At 35.8% G+C, this 16,995-nt stretch overlaps 2 protein-coding genes across 4 annotated transcripts; both read right to left on the bottom strand.

The window, feature by feature from the left end:
- Positions 1 to 1,099: 1,099 nt before the first annotated feature.
- arhgap19 (Rho GTPase activating protein 19) lies at positions 1,100 to 8,316 on the bottom strand. Of its 2 annotated transcripts, none has more exons than XM_023327149.1 (11): positions 8,253 to 8,316; positions 7,715 to 7,968; positions 7,283 to 7,363; positions 6,047 to 6,256; positions 5,742 to 5,968; positions 5,570 to 5,656; positions 4,223 to 4,288; positions 3,507 to 3,728; positions 3,306 to 3,401; positions 3,078 to 3,193; positions 1,100 to 2,683 (listed from the first exon to the last, which is right to left on the bottom strand). In XM_023327149.1, exons 1-10 carry the CDS (start codon positions 8,297 to 8,299, stop codon positions 3,116 to 3,118), a joined length of 1,368 nt encoding a protein of 455 aa, XP_023182917.1. In that variant the 5' UTR covers positions 8,300 to 8,316; the 3' UTR covers positions 1,100 to 2,683; positions 3,078 to 3,115. The 2 variants fall into 2 exon arrangements, with proteins under 2 accessions (XP_023182917.1, XP_023182918.1); XM_023327150.1 differs by having other exon boundaries at positions 1,100 to 2,579.
- A 3,930-nt stretch (positions 8,317 to 12,246) lies between these two features.
- Positions 12,247 to 16,338, bottom strand: LOC106699670 (pyrokinin-1 receptor-like). 2 transcript variants are annotated; one of them, XM_023327278.1, is made up of 8 exons: positions 16,214 to 16,338; positions 15,821 to 15,843; positions 15,189 to 15,359; positions 15,003 to 15,099; positions 14,469 to 14,674; positions 13,441 to 13,662; positions 13,193 to 13,370; positions 12,247 to 13,022 (listed from the first exon to the last, which is right to left on the bottom strand). In XM_023327278.1, the coding sequence occupies exons 1-8, from the start codon at positions 16,305 to 16,307 to the stop codon at positions 12,655 to 12,657; spliced, it is 1,359 nt and encodes a 452-aa protein (XP_023183046.1). In that variant the 5' UTR covers positions 16,308 to 16,338; the 3' UTR covers positions 12,247 to 12,654. The 2 variants fall into 2 exon arrangements, with proteins under 2 accessions (XP_023183046.1, XP_014324788.1); XM_014469302.2 differs by lacking the exon at positions 15,821 to 15,843 and having other exon boundaries at positions 16,214 to 16,290.
- Positions 16,339 to 16,995: the final 657 nt, after the last annotated feature.

Genomic DNA, 16,995 nt, shown 5'->3' with positions numbered 1-16,995 from the left:
TAGCTTCCAGAGAAACTGTTTACAAGGTCAAATTTGCACTTTGTGAAAGTGCAAATCTATACTTTTGGATGTGGGTTCAAAACAGGATCTCAATGACTCAGGGTATTTTGGTCATGGTTATCCACAGTGTGAAATAAATGGTAACATAAAAAACAGGGAACATATTGTGAGAAATTTGAGGGAAAAAAAACTCTAAACTGGGTTTGAAAAGCAGTTTGCATGCAAAGCTTCACCCCACACTGGAATGACAACCATGAGAACAATGAACGCTGTTTTGAATCATAAAGCATGAATTTTAGCTGAAATCAAAAATGACTGTTTATGAAGAACATCTTATGTGATGAAAACAAATGCATAAAATGCAGAGTCCCCAAGACTCTCTAACCATCTTCATTGAGGTCAAGCAGGAGGTCTAAATATGCTCTGTGGATGATCCTTACAAGTGGTACAAAAGTAACGTAGATGGAAAAAACTGGAATGCAATGCTATGTGACCAACGATATTCATATTATAAAACATACACATGCACAGGGGAAAAAAAGCTCCATTTGTCCTTGTAAAAATGTCACTTCAGTGTAGATCTTCCCATTATGAATTGCTAATTAAAGAGGAGACAGTGGTATTTAGCGGTAATGGGGGGTAGAAACATCCCTCCGCTCTCACAGAGTTGATAGGAATGCACACAAGTACAGAAGAATGACTTCTCGGCTCTTAAAGCAAAGCAATGAGACAACATGGCAGCAATTACAACTGTCTGGCAGAGGAGATGTTTGCAAAACACAAGACCTCAAACAAAGGGGACGAGTTACAACTGATTTTTGTTCTGCCGATTCAAAATTTTATACAAGCAAGCCACTTTCTAACAAGTCATATTTACAAAATGAGAAAAGTTGCTCAGGACAAAGAAAGATGCTTCTCCCCTGTGCTCAACTGTGACATGTGATAAACAGAAGGCATAGCTTATGTCTGCAAACCATGGATCAGATATATAACAGAGTGGCTTCCTGTCAACGTCCATTATAATATATTTTATCATTTTGACAGACTTAGCACATTTAGACAAAACAATAAATATACAGCAAAAATCAAGAACGCATTTTAAGTGGAGTTTATTAGAGCATGGAGAACTCAGGTCACAGACATCAATCTGTTTTCGATTTGACAAAAGAAATATGACGCTCCAGCTGTAAAAGCTTGCTTTGCTTTACTGAAGCTGGCTGCCGCTTTAACATTTGGTGAAAGTTGGTCTCACTGCCCACAAAATCTATTAATGCTTTCAATAAGGAATAAGTCAGAATTTTTTTGTGTTTTGTTATCCTTGGTAATTTTGCCACAATAGACATCAAATTAATAATTCATTTGTAAACAGTTAACATTAACAAACATCTTACTGCTTGCAACAACATACCAAGTCATGCATGGATAACAATAAGCAGGAAGGCTGAGCGATCATCTCCAAAAGCAACATATTGTGTAGAAAGGTTCCTACCTCATAACCATTTGTAACTAAACAGCACCCCCTTGTGGTTGCAAGAAAAAGTGCAGGACTTGACTTCACACAGCACACTCAAAAACATGTAAAGGTTAAAAACAAAATGCATTTAAATAAAAAGGAGATTCAGGAAAACATCTGTATTACAGTAAGTTGCGTAGCTCTACAGAAGCACCGTGTGGCCAAGCAGCAGTAATCACATTATAATTAAAGGGTAACAACTTACTATAGCGAGTACTACTCAGTTCAAAAGTGATAACAGCTCAAACTCTTTCAGTAAACACCTGAATTTACAAAAGTATGACAGTGTTCAGAAGAAAAGAAAACAATTGATTTTGCTTCAAGTCCATTAAATTAATAAAGATAAAAGCATACATAAAAACCTCTTGCCAAAACAGTAAATACACCGCTTTAAGATCCCAAACTGTAGTTAATGCATAGAGATACAAAATAGCCTCAGGAAAATCTTAAAAGTAGGAACTAAAAAGAAATGCCAGTTTAAAATATCAGTAGCACCACAAAAACAAAAAAAAGTGTTCACACGACTTTGTTAAAGGAATAAAAAATAAAAATATTCTGTCACCTTTCCTTTAATCTTCCCTTCACAAGTATTCACTTTCTAAATATGGAAGTCTTTATCTTAAACAAATGTAAATCAATCCTCCTAAAATTTTTACATATTTATTGTAAAAAGAAACCCTGTTGCATAGGAGCTCATCTTTACAATAACTTAAGACAGACAGTTTAAGGCACATCTTTGAATTGGGAACTTTGGTCCAACAACATCTACATTACAAACAGAAAATCAGCACATCACAGTTTCTTAAGACATTTGAGGAAGAACAGTGAAGGTTTTGCCATGTAAACAACAGCAAAATATAATAATCTATGAACTGAAATTCAATAAAATATCACAAAATTCTTGGCAGCTTAAAAACATTACACTTGACTGACCCAAAATACACAACATCAGCATCCTCACTGTTAGTTTGTAACTGTTGTGTTAAATTAGCAAGCTGCAAAGATATTCTTTGGGGTTTTATAAAACCTCAAAGAGTGGGGGTGGGGGGTTGGGGGGGTATCCACACTAAAGGAAAAAAACAAAAAGAGAGGATAGTAACTATAACAGCACATAAAACGCCTAACGTTCCCAAGGTCTTGGGGAGCACAATCCTTTAATAGCAATTTTTCCTGGCAGAGAGGATGAAAAGGGGTTGATTAGTTGTCAAATCTTCAGCTGAAAGCAACTATAATTTACAGTTGTCAGCTACAGATGGATGAATACAGAATGACAAGTTGCTGATGAGCATTTAAAACAGGACAAATGCATTAATATAATGTCAGTAATTATGGAAAATTTCAGCCTAACTGAAAAAGAAATATTACTGAAGTATTTCACCACATGTCTCCATCTACGTGGGATTTTATCCACAATCTCCCTCTGAGTAAAAGACTCACCAATGTGGTAAATGATTTTAAAGATTTTCTACAAAGAGTACCACTGTAATATTCAGCCTCTTTAATCTGATGCCTGTAAATTTCAATAGAAGACATTCACTTTGAGGCTGAATGTTGCTATACTCACTTTCTCCCTGTGGGTGTTTTGTCATAATCTACCCATCATCAGGATCTGGGAGGAAAGCTCTGCAGTGTGCCGTTTTCTCTCTCTGTAGAAGCCTGGCCTCCCAGTGCCTTCCTCTGCTACATAAGTGGAAAACGCAAATCATGTCTTTCACATAATAATGAGTTATTTATGAAAATATTGATTAAAGCATCAAAGAGAATGCAATATAATAAAAGCTCGTCCGCCAACCTTGATAATTCCACCTACAGAACGAGAACGCCAGTGTCTCCTGATGAACGGAGTTCGTGTCTCTGCAGAGGAATTCGAGTCAGGCTGCTTTTCAAACTACGAAGAAGATGGCACCACGTTAAAGTATCAATTTTAAGAGGTTCAATGAATAGTTGTTGTTTCTTAGTTTAATTTGTCCTCTGAAAAGTCCCATTAAGTTACCCGTCTGATGAGTTTTTTCTTCTTGGCAGACTCTGGCATGCTGTTGACTTGCTTGTAGAGTTCTCTGAGACATGACTCAGTATAGCTCTGATTCTCAGAAGGCTTGATGTTGCTGGTGCTGCTGGTCTCACCTGCGATTGACCTCATAGAGGGAGAAGGTGATGGAGCTGCAATCGCAGCAATAGAGCCAGTTTTGTTTCCTGAAGAAAGATTCAGGTCATCCTAGAAAAGTCAAGAGATATCCTATAACATGCTGCGCACACAACTGACATTCAACTGGTCAAAATCTTAACTCAATCAAGCAGTATTGCAAACATCTAAAAAATTAGAATTATACTTTATTTCCCCACAATGGGGAAATTCCTGTGCAACAGCAGTAAAGTGAAAAGCAATCAACACAAGTAGATTTACATCAAGATGGGAATAAATCACATGTGAAAACAGAATAAAGAAAAAAAAACACATTGTACAGTAAGGGCAAAAATTCAACATAAATAGAACATTATGAATATTTCCCTGAATAATTCATAAAAATACTTGTACAGCATTAGCCATTGTTTTAGCTATAGGACATGGGTAAGGAGCGGTTTGTTTATGACTGTGAAATTGAGTAAGTGAAGATAAAATGACAATGAATGGGGAACTGAGTTCACAAACGGATCCAGAACAGTGCTACAAACTTCTCTATTAAGACGAAAAAAAAACAACATACTTACATTTGACTGAAGCGTTTTAGATCCAGTGTAGAATAATCGAGCATATTCTTTGATATAGACAGGTGCCTTAAACGACATAAAATATCTGCAATAAAGTCTGAGTCTGATGAATCTCATTTATTACGCACTGCGTTAAGTCACTATCAGCGAAAACATAAAAGGCACCAAAAGCAGTCAACAGAATACATTTGACATTTCAAAGCATGCAAGCATATTGAATCATTCAGTCTATGACACAGAATTTAGAAACGTATAAAGACTTCACTATTTGATTTGTAGAGGTATTTTAAAATGGAAAGAAAGTTAAAGCTTCCTGAGACTCTGTTTGACAAAATAAAGTCAACTCGATGGAAAGAAAAATAGAAAGGTTTTAGGTGATCAGAACACAGGTCAGCCATGACATCAGTAAGGTAAGGCTGCTCATTTTATTATAAAGCAATATTCAGCTAAGGATATCTGCATCTTGGCATTTATTTAAATGTTAAGTCTTTCAATCGTTTCATTCTCAAATACTTGAAGAACAAACAAACCCCCTGCATGGAGATGGCTCTGAAATAATGTAGCTGCCGCTGGGAATTTTAATGACTTCACGACTGACTTAATGTCAGCGCACATCCGTCATGTCCGGATGTTTCAGAGTGTGCATTAAACAAATTGGTGGGAATGTTTTATTACACAGCAGGATGATAGGACTTGATGGTTTCGAATGGATGACTAAAGAGCTTATCAGGGAGAGTAAATAATCTGACTTCAGTGCGTTTGTGTGTCTGCATGCAGGACACCTGGCCGAAGGCACAGAAGTTTCACAACAACCAAGCTGAAAATGGCCACAGTGAAGGATTAGGATGCCAAATATACAGCAGTTTGAACAAAAGCTCTTACTCAAAAACATTTGAGACAATCATGACCTCTCAACATCTGAAAATGAATCTTAGTGAGTCTAAACATAACTTACAAAACACTGTTGTCTGACTCATGAAGAGCATTCTCTGATTTCTCTATGTGCCAATTCTCAGTTCATATTCTTTAAGGTCTGTATTTCTTGTAACCCTGGCAACATCCCAACTTGATAACTAAAACAGTTGCTAATGAAAAAAGACAAAAGCTTTAAAAAGACATTTTGTGAACAAAGGCTTTTTCACAAGGCCACCTTCCTTGTGTTTAAATCAAAGACACTGCTTTTGATCGGCAGTTAAACACAATCTGCACATTTTACTAAACATGCATTAGTTTATGGATGACTTTCGATTCTCACCTTGGGCAAAATTGGCCAAAATAAAAGACACATTTATAATGTACATAACTCTATTCATTCTATTCAATTAAGCAGCAAACTAAGTGGATTACCTTGAACATCTTTTGCGAGTGTCGAATGAGAAACGCTACCCCATTATTCAGTTTCTCTATGTTTCCCTGGAGATCACTTGCTGTCACCTGCATCAGAATATATTAAAAAAATATAATAAGAAATTTCTAGAAAACTTTCTGAAATACTTTCAATATTTGAGAAGATCCTCACATTTTTGGGCCAGATGATATGTGGAGCAAACATTGTCGCTAAATTAATAGCAGACATCTTGTTCATGTTCTGGCTGCGGGCCGTGTGGTACAATAAGTCCAGCAGCAGCTTCAACAAGCTCCGGTTGGTCGGTGGGAGCAACATAAAAAGCAGCTGAAACGCCTCAATCTGACGGGCCTTATCGGGGACATTAGTCTTATTTCCCTTTTCATCAAAGCAAGTCAACTCTGGACAAAGCAAAGGAAAAAGATGATTTTTAAAAAAAATACAAAACGGGCCAAAATTCTGTGTGATTCAACAAATACCTCCAATCTTCAGGTGAGCATGGTAATGTCTATGCATTAGCAGAGGCTCTGGCAGCTCTCCCAGGAACACCTTGAGCAAAGTGGCGGCATCATTGGGATGGAAGTCACCTGTCTCCAGATCTATCTCAGTGCCGTTGTTCAGCATTTCCCTTAGGGCCGCCTGCCTCAGGCTGTGGCCTGGCACCCGAAACAAACCCTCCACATGAAGGTCTGGGGAGCAGTGAAAGAGAGAGATAAGCAAAGGGGAGAAAGGAGTAAGGAGGGAGTGTGTGGGCGTTTTGGACACAGAGTGATGAAGACAAACACACAGGGGCAGAGAAAGAGGCAGACGAGATGTGGTGAATGAAGCTGAGGGAGAGAGTCAGCAAGAGCAAAGTGCTTTCAGATAAATTATTTACTCATGCATTTGCTTCTAGTGTCCGCTTTCAGCAAGTGACATCATTCTTTTCTAGAAATAAACCATGACCTCATGGTAACTTATTGTTCATAAAGAAAGTTATGGTGTCTTAATTTTTGATTAACGTAACTCTAATAGTCAAAGAACAAACAAATTAAACTCTGCCCACACATCAAGTCAAAGATTTAATCTTGAGTTTTAAAACAAAAAGTAATGATATATGGTATTTTTTTATGTTGGGAAGCATATGCATAGTGCTTTGAAAAAATATTCATACCTCCTTCTACTCCTTCACAATTGTTGCTTTGCACTATTTTTAATTCAATTTAGTTAATTTATAAAGCACCAACTCATAACAAATGTTATCTCAAGGAAAAAAAAAATCATTTCAATTCCAATTGGTCCTAGTTATTAAACGATAGAGTATTCTCAATTAATTATTCAAAGTAGTTTTTAAAAAAATATATCTAAGGAAACCCAGCAGATTGCATCTAGCCATTACAAACTTCTATGTATTTTTTAGGATTTTATATCACAAGCAGTGTATACAATTGTAAAGCACAGGGCAGATGATAAATGGTCTTTGAAATTAAATTGAGAAATTGGTCCAACAAAGTTTAGATTTTTCCTGTTTAATTTATTTCACAAACATTATTAAATATTATTTGTTAAATATGTAATTTTTGAGAAAGGTTTAATACTTTTACAAGGCTGTACATATACAGTTTCGTCACATCAAGGTGTTAATAAAAAGTTACTAGAACACAATCGTGACCGCATAATGTTTGTATGTAAGTATGCTGCCATAACCCTCCTTTCAGGACAGCATTTAAACTTACTTTTACTCAGGTATTCAATGAGCTGACAGATCTGAGCTATTCCTTCTTCAGTTAAGGGCGCTCCAAATATCACTCCTTTTTCTGTCAAGCAACACAGTAAAGAACATTATAACGTGTATGACAAATAAATCATCTTTTCATATGTTGAATTTGTGTGCGTAAGAGTGTGCAAAAAAGCCATCCAGAAGGCCATGCGTAAAGAAAGAACCAAAGAACGAGCTTAATCATTATGAAGTTGAATTTGCAGTGGTGTAATAATGAACTAAATATCTCATGGTAGTTTAGCTACCACAATAGTTTAGGCAGCAGTAAGATGCAGCCAAAATGTAAACAAGTTGGAGTATGTTTACCTGTATGTATTATTATAGAAAAACACAACTCATTTGTATGAAGTAGCTGATCCCAAAACCTGTGCACATTAACACCTCTAACCTTTCCGTTTGCGGAAGTTGAAGGAGCGCAGAAACCCGGTGGACGTCGGCACCTTCGGCACCAACTCTCCAGTCAGCTGGGCGAACTCGTCCCCTGGCAGATCTATGAGCCGAGTAATATTACTAAGCACCAAATCCGCGAAAATCTGCGGATGCTCATGCCTGAACCTCTCCACAAAGAAGTCCGGGTTAAAGATCACAGGCTGGTTCGCGTCTGGTTTTTCGTGACAGAGGAACACGCTGCAATTTGTCTCCCTGTAAAGAAACAGACATTAACACCATCAGCTTGTTATTATATTTAACAGAAAGCTTCCAAAAATGAACGGCTGCAGTAGGTACCGAGCATACCTATCAGTCTGCCAGCTGTTGCTAGGTTATTTGGTTAAGCTAGATAGGGCTAACATGCATTTTTTTATGTAACGATTTTAGTAGTACAAGATAATACTATATACTTTCAATACCATTTAAGGAAGCATACTGTTTTCATATTACTACTGTAGTCTGTTAATTCACTTATATAATGACTGAAAATGTGCTACCTTCTATCAAGCTTCACAGTGTTTTGAGAATTATTTTTAGTCGCCATCTTCGTTTTGAATCTTCCGCGGCTTCATGATGGTCACGCCCACGACGTAACGTACGTAACGACCGTTAAGGCACTAGTGTTGGGAATTTCGGTTCTTTCCAGAGAGCCGGTTCTTGTAGCCCGGCTCTCAAAAAAGACGGTCATAAACGGCTCTTAGTTTATGACCATCTGTAGCCTCAAACATTAATGTAATGTAGTTGGCAAATAAGAATGTTTTATATGATGTATACTTTTGCGTGTGAGTGCGAAGGGGGGAATTACTAGCATAAATCTACATCTCTGCGCTGGTGTTTTTGCAGCCCCGCTCTTTTTAATGAAGAACGGCTCTCATTGAAGAGCACGCCCCCGTCGTTCACTTCAAAGAGCCGGCTCTAAGAGCCGAAACGTTCGACCCCGATCCATCTATAAGGCATACGAGCCAAATGAAAAGTTCGTTTCAGAACTCGTTTACGTTTTTAGTTTGTACAATGCTTGTTAGGTTTTATTTTGTATTTTACAAGCTACAAATCCCACGATTTTGAATATATGTATGTTTGTAAAATTTGCAAAAGATTGATTTGCCAAGTTATTTCATCATCAAAGACCATGGCCGGTTTGAAATTCTGTGGCAATTCATCTTCCTCAATTTACACTAATAACAAAATGTGAGAAGCCAAAATCATACAGCTTAGTTTAATTTTCTTTAGATATTTCCAAGTGTAATAACAAAGGATTCTTTAACTATCCCGTCTTTTCAGAGATTAAAATAAATTGCCATTATTTGGCTTCTATTAAATCTTTAAATTCAATTCTAAAATGATTGTCATTCTCTGAGGTGCTAATCTACACCATCTGCTGTTTGTGTAAGCCTTGTTGGCTTAGACAAATATAATTTATAATGAGTTGCATAAATTGCTTATTTTACATATCTTTTTTTCACTTGTTAATTTACAATGCAATTGAACTACCTTAACTGCATAAACTGTATGAAACATGTTTAAACTGCATTACTTATGTAACGTGGTTAAATGTGCAAACTTTGTCAAAATAATATATTCACAATGCAATTCATAGATCAGTGTTGCATTACATTCAAATAAAATTTTCTAATTATGTGTTACATAAAATTTATAGTCTGGAGTTTTGGCTGAGTTTAAAATTACACTAATGATTAGTGTTCAGTCTGAACTGTTGCAGCCAAAGTAAGTAAACCTGGCGCGAAAATGAATATGAATGAAGAGATTCATATACGTCATATTTTTCTCTACCACATTCTTCCACTGTAGGTATTTTTTGTGTTATGTTTTCTATAAATTTGAGCCAATTAAACACTGATTTCAAATACATTCAGCAGCCAATATTTACCTGCTCTGGGTTTTTGTGATAAAAAAACAAAAAAACTTTGTAGTATTTAAAAAGCATCAGAAGCAACCTTTGACGCTGCTAGAAAATGATTCTTTTCTGACTCTGAATAGAAAATATTTCCAATAAAAATATAATTTTTTACTGAGAAATGAGTTTTGATAGAAGGAGTCCTCAAGCATCACTGTCCACGTACCTGTGTATTTTGATGTTTTATTTTCTCAGAAAATGGATTGGTCATGAGCTTGTGCTTCAACACGTGCAGGCCCCTCTATGAAAGTTGCCATGGTGACTTTCATAGTCACTTAGTAAGAAGTGAGCCAGTCGAAGGCAGTAAACCTGCCAAGTTACAACCTGAGCTTCAAAACAAAAAAATAATTTAACTTGTAACATATCTGTCTTAAATTAGTTACACAGAGATGATACCCATCAGTAAGAAAAGTTTAGTTTCTGATTAAATTGCATGAATCAATTACTTATTTCATGCAAAAAAAAGCAAATTATAAAAAAAAAAATATCAGTGTGATTTTTCTTCTATTCTGTCTCACAATTGATGATGAAAATTACAGACACCTCCATTATTTGTAACGAGAAAAATCTAAAAAAAGAAATGAGTGTATCGAATACTTATTTCCACCACTGTTTGCATTGTTATCAAACCAAAGAAAATGATTCAGTCTTCTGACATTAAACAAATTGTAACTTGACAGAATACTGTTAAATCTTTTGCAGAGTGAAGATAAAACGCTATATGAGCCTAATGTAATTTAATTTCATTTTATAATAGAGCTGCTGAGAAGGGGAAAAATATTCCAATCTAAAATGGGAAAATATAACCTGATGAATATCCATGCTGAAGTCTGTGATTACTTATCATTTATATATCTGACTAAATTAAAGAGCTGTGGATTTATTTATTCAAGACACATGATAGAATTTCAAATTAACTCTGTCAGACCAAAAACATTTTTTTAAATGCTCATTGCATTAAACCGCTTTTTCAAATTGTCTTCAGAATTTCTTCTGTCAACCCAACTTACTCTTTAACATGTTTTACATGCAGTAAGATGTCATTATGTTCTATCAACATAATGAAAATGTTGATAGAACATTTTCATTATAGCAAATTTTGGAAAGAATTTGTCTACAGTTAGGCACACAATAACCCGTGTAACCTAACACGATTAAATCTTTTTCATTTTATCCAGAAAATGAAAAAGATTTCTCTTTTTTCTCCCATAGCTTCAAACCTGGTTAATATAAATAACAAATGTTCTACTCAATCTTTGTTGAGGTTATGTGAAGATTTATTTCTCTCAAGTGGATGGTTCCTCTTTTTATATATTAATATTGCTCTATTTAAACACTAGCATATCTGTATGCACTTCCATACAAAGATTGTATGTGATGCTTTGACCTCAATCTAATCTTCTGAACGAGAGTCAGTGAGAGGGCAACAATGATTCATAAAAACCCTCGGCATCCTCTGCACACTAAGTTCTGGCTGACCTTCAATAAAGAGGTTTACTTACAGTATGCCAAAAGGGTAAAATCAAACCAGCACTTGATGTCTTTTATTTGCGCTAGCTGGGTTTTTAAATTATTCTAGATGAACTGTGCTGTCTGCAATCCGGGTATAACTTTGGAAATGTTTTTTTTTCTTCTTTTTTAAATTCTTGTGGGTGTTTTCTGATGTCTGTAGATTTTCTTAACTGCTGCAAATCGATTGACCTTTAGGAACAATGAAGTATTTAAACTCAACTCAGTTCAGCCTGAACAACAAGAATAAATGAATTCCTGTATTTCTATAATTTCATTTTTTTTTATTAATATAAAAGGATGAGAGAGTGCTCAATGATGGAAGGACAAAATGAAAAGACGAAAGAGGGAAAAATGTATAAATTATGAATTGACAAGTAAGCTTTCTCTCTTATAAAATGTTCCCTCTGTTGCTCCTAGGTGGCAGCAAATTAGAGACATGGTTCATTATCACACAATGGTAGCAATCTAAAACAAAATCAAGCTGTTCAGGTGAACTTTGCCCCTAAAAGTACTTTACTGAAAGCCGTAGGGAATAAAGAGCTTGATATTTTATATTTCTTGCTGTTTTTTTTCTGTTGCTATTTTGGCTTTTTATATACTACATGTGTTTTTACTGGCAAAAAAAAAATCAGCATTATTGTCAAAAGCAAACACAAAAAGGACATGAACAGAAATATTTTTTAACTATTAGGTTTCAAGTTTGATTATTTGATTGATCATTCTGATGAATAGATATGCTCAAATTGCCAGGATGATAATTAATTCAGTTAAAGGGTAATTCAAGAAAAGAAAATCAACAAACATTCAATTTCAAAGAAACATTTCTTGCTTGTTTATCACTCAAATATTTTTATATCAGAAATATACTCCATTATTAATCCATAACAACATTTATATAATTATATAATTGTAAAATTATAATTATATAATTATTTATATAATAATATACAACATTTACATAACAACATCCATAACAACATTTATATAATTATATAATTGCAAAATTATAATTATATAATTATTTATATAATAATATACAACATTTACATAACAACATCCATAACAACATGTACACATAAAATAGGTTAGGAAAAAAATATTGTTTTTAATGGTACATAACATTAAAAGTAGGATGGAGTTTTTCTCCATTGGCATGCAATATTACTAAACAGTGTAACCAACTATTAACGAAATAACTTTACAAAATAGGATCTTACAATTACATAGTTGTAACCATTGAAAGCATTTTTTTACAGCGTTTTCAAGTAACAACTGTGATCAGCTTTTTTTTTTACATTAGTGACACTCCGACATTATATTACATGAACAAAAGGAAGTGAGAGAAAGCAGAAAATTATACGTTTTGTCTCTAAGAGCATGGCAGAAAGCATATTGTTCAGAGTGCTTTTTGTTGCCACTAATATTGAAAAGAACTTTCCCAGCTCTTCACATCTGCCTGATCCATTCTCTTTTCAGAGTTTTTCTTTTTTGTCGCTTTTTGCTTTGCAAAATTTTCTGTCAATCTTCTCCTTGGCCATTGTGCTTGCATCCTCACTAGAACTTTGTGTCCTCAACCAAGACAGACCCCGGTACCTCAAGAAGCAGCGTGGTCTGAGCCTTCTCAATGTTCTCCAGCACGCCCTGCGAAACGTGTGGGAGGAAATACAGAACAGAAGCGGGTCCAGAGCACCATTGATGTACCATAGCGGCAGGGACAAATATGATTTCAGGACAGTATAGACGGAAAGAACTCTGTCAGACCAAACAACCACATACACCTGCATGAGTGACGATGCAATATCTGGAAAGTTGAAGAGAAAAAAAGACACCACAACTGCACCTAAGAAGAGAAAAACATTAAGAAGCTTAAAAGTACTGATTGCAAACATATACATTTACTGTTATAGTTCATGTTGAAACACTCTTGCTGTTTAAGCTTTACCACACTTTACTGCATCTGCAGTCCCACAACCAACATGCAATAAAACGTATGGGTTTTTTTTTGCTCACCCATTAGTTTTAAAGCCCTCTTTTCATTTAAAAGTAGCTTTCCATTCCGATGGCACTGAATGTCTCGCCTTCCCTCTAAATCTGGCCTCATAAGACCCATGTTTCTCCTTTGACGACCATTCTTCCGTAGGTGGAGTAGTATGAACATGTAAAGTGTAAAGATGGAGACCAGGGGAACCTGTAGTCAGACAAGAATATTTAGTGCTCATGTCTGTTGCTGAAGCAGAGACCCGAAAAACTGATCTTACCAGGAAGAAGAGTCCTGCTCTCAGGAGTAAGGCTCCTTTGTAGATATGAGCAGGATCAGGCTCTGTCATTTCACACATGGTGGAGACTTTAAAAGCATCTTCTTGTGTGGTTGCTGTGTAGTCGAGGATGCAGGCTCTGGCCTGGTCGTAAACCAGTGCAAATGGCACAGCGGACACCAGGGAAACGATCCACACAGTGACAAGACATGGCAGTCGAGAATTCTTTAGGACGGAGAGGAGAAAAGGTGGGGAAACACTGTTATTACTGCATCTTTAATTCATCAACCTTTTTTTCCGATTGCTAATTGCTAAGTGGGACGCAAGGTGGTAATCATGATCAGTCAAGACATGGAAAACAATTATTCACTGATGCACACAGAGGAACATACTGAGCGGATGAAAAGTCAATGAGCCCAGAAACGTGATAATTAAGGGTGAATCAAACTGTGGGTATTGAGGGTGGTGAATACCGCAGAAGGGACTGGCGCTTCAATTAAAAATCCGTCACTTGAACATATTTTTAAAACTGGATTAGACGGGGGTGGGTGCAAAGGTTTTTAAGAAGCTATGTATTAATGTCCTTTAAATGAGAAGTAACACCGTACATACTGTTTTATCACATTGATGTACAAAAATGCCACTTCACTCAAATGATAGAAAAAAGGCAACTAGTCTCTCTGGCTGACAGGAATATGGATTTGTCTTTAAATATTTCTGATCATACTGTTAAAACTAAAGGAGCACAACCATTTACTCTTATTATAGTAAGGCTGTTTTAAAACTGTACTTGCATGTTAACCCCTTATTTTTAAAATGTCTTTCTTTAAAAATGTGTTAATTAATTTTTACAATCCAACTCATTAGAGAATTAGAGATCCAATCAGAGATCTCAGCTCAGGCAGAAGGACTGCGCATGCATAGATCTGACTGCTCTTTGTGCAAGAACTCCAAATTTCAAATCAAAAATGGCAACACAAAAGACAAATTGCAAGAACAAATGGTGCAACTTTGCTGTATCAGCTCCGTACCTTCAGACTGGAGACGGACCACATGGTGTGGCATATTGCTGCGTAACGCTCTGTGGTGAAGGTCACAATAACCCAGCTTGTGGTGGCGCAGTATATCTGACGGACCATGAAGTACACTTTACACACTGCTTGGCCAAGGCGCCATGGATAGCTCTCCCAGTAATACCGATACAAAGTGACTGGGATGGTCAACAGCTGCAAAATGTCTGTAACAATAAGAATTGATAAAAAGTTATTGATCAGCTTTGCATTACCATTGCCATCTAAGGAGCATTAAATATAACATAAAGCAGCAAAATACCAGAAAAATATTAGAATTGGAATATTAGAATAGAAATAGCCTTTATTAGAGGGGACATTCAGGTGCAACAGCAACATCACATATTCAGTCCAATTATAAGCATAAGCAGTTGAGATTTGGCAATAGTGATGAATTTGATTCTGTTTGGGGCCATCGACATGTCGTATGTCACTTTCACCGTGAAAGGTGTGAGTGATTGAACTTCACAGGAGGTAATAAATCATAGCAGGTACCTGAAATAACAAGGCTCAGAAGGTAGACACGAATGGCGCTGACTCTCATATGAGCATCCATGAGGAGGGTCAGTATGCTCACACTATTGAACGCGACCTGTGACACATTCAAAGGGGAGCACGCTGATACATTTTCAATTGACGGGTTGCAAAGTCACAATTTTGAGTCTAGAAAAGCGCACATACGCCAAACAAGAAGATGAGGCTGTAAAACATCGTCATGGGGACAGCAACTGACAGCGGTTCACTTTTGGTGACGCTGATGTCGAGCTTTGGCGTTTCACTGGGGCTGACGTTGCAGCTGAAGAGGAATGAAATCTGCTCTGTGAAGTTCATGTTGAGGCAGGCAGGTGATAGCTACAGGAAGATTTTATTAGGAAAAATTGTGTTGGATTATTTGCAATAAAAATACAGTTGTGATGTCACCAAATAATCAACAAATCAAATTGAATTTATTCAGATTAATATGTAGGTTCTTTTGATTTAATGTACAAAATCTATTGCTTTATTGGTTTTGTATAAACTAATTACAAAATCCAGTGTTCTAGACGTTGTGAAAGCAAAAAGAAGAGGGAGCACAACTGCCTCATATTTGTTTAGGCAAGCAATTGACAGGTTGCAAAATACAAGGTAATAGGTTTGATGAAAATACAGAACTCTTACTATGTTCTTATGTGGAATTTGGAATCATTTGCATTTTTTACCTTTTTATAGCAGTTCATGCATTAATGACAAATATTATATACAAATATTGAGACCTACCTTTGACAAAAGAATAACATATGAGACAAACCTTACATTTTCAATAGAATACGTACCCATATTAGAAGAACAAGAAAATCTGGGGAGGTTTTGGAAGAATTACTGATTAATCTTTTTTTAACCAACACATACAGATTATTCAAAAAACTTTGTTGAGAATTCAGAGTAGTGTATCATAACCATCAAAATAACATACATTTAATTGAAATTAACGTAAAAATGATATAAGCAAAGTCCTGCTAAAAGTGGTTGAATCAGATAAATCTGTAAATAATTTAATCTCTAAATCGATTTCTTTTTTCTTAATGAACATAAAATGATTTTTTTAAAGATTCATTTAACTGGTGTAACCTGTTGAGTCAGATACACAGCAGGAACAGAGAATCAGTATCATAGAGAAACAGAAAAAAGCCTCTGGCCATGTTTTAGACTTGTAAAATTAGACTCACCTTTCTCAAAACGGAAAACAGAGAAAATACCAGCAGCTCTCCTCTGTGGCAAAACGCAAAAAAGAAACAAAACAAAAAATCTCCTGCTTTGCATGCCTCCCTCAGTACCTCAGTGGCTCTGCTACTCCCTCTCTGATTCCAACCCTCTTTCTCTTGCTTTCTTTTTCTCTCTCTCTCTTTTTCTCTCTCATCATTCACAAAGATACTCTTAGTCATAGCTGGCAAAATCTTGAATACCAGGTTAATACCTGCAAAGCAGAACATCTTGTTCAAGTGAAGTAGTATTTGCAACAATTATGCCCAAGTTACAGAATTTTGGATTCCATAAATTACAGGTTATGATTTTTCTGGCATCATTCCTTAAAACAGAAAAATTATAATTCATTTTAGCTGAACACAATGCTCACATGTTAAATTATTTGTTTGGCCTATTGCCATTTTGTATAATTAACATTTATAAGAGTAGACTGTCAGCTAACAGTAAAATATAGAAAGCCCTGAAGAAATGATCTGTGCCTGAGTAACGTCCTGTTCATTACTAGTCAGTAGAAGCATTACAGTTGCAAAGGCTACAAAATTTTGACTACAAAATGGTCAAATTGGATTTTGGAGATGATATTAAACTCATCAGGAAGAATAGGGGAAAACATGTTGTTTTCCTTAAATTCATAAACTTTGGTATGATTAGGTTTTCAGTTAATATGATTTCTAAAGAAAAACCTGATCATTATCTGGTCATTTTAGAGAACTTTACATTAGAAGTTTGCCAGCACAAATGAGAT

This window comes from Xiphophorus maculatus, chromosome 22 (genome assembly GCF_002775205.1).
Source record: "Xiphophorus maculatus strain JP 163 A chromosome 22, X_maculatus-5.0-male, whole genome shotgun sequence".
Classification (NCBI taxonomy): domain Eukaryota; kingdom Metazoa; phylum Chordata; class Actinopteri; order Cyprinodontiformes; family Poeciliidae; genus Xiphophorus; species Xiphophorus maculatus.
Note: the sequence above shows the minus strand (reverse complement) of the source record. Positions and strands in the feature narration are given on the sequence as shown.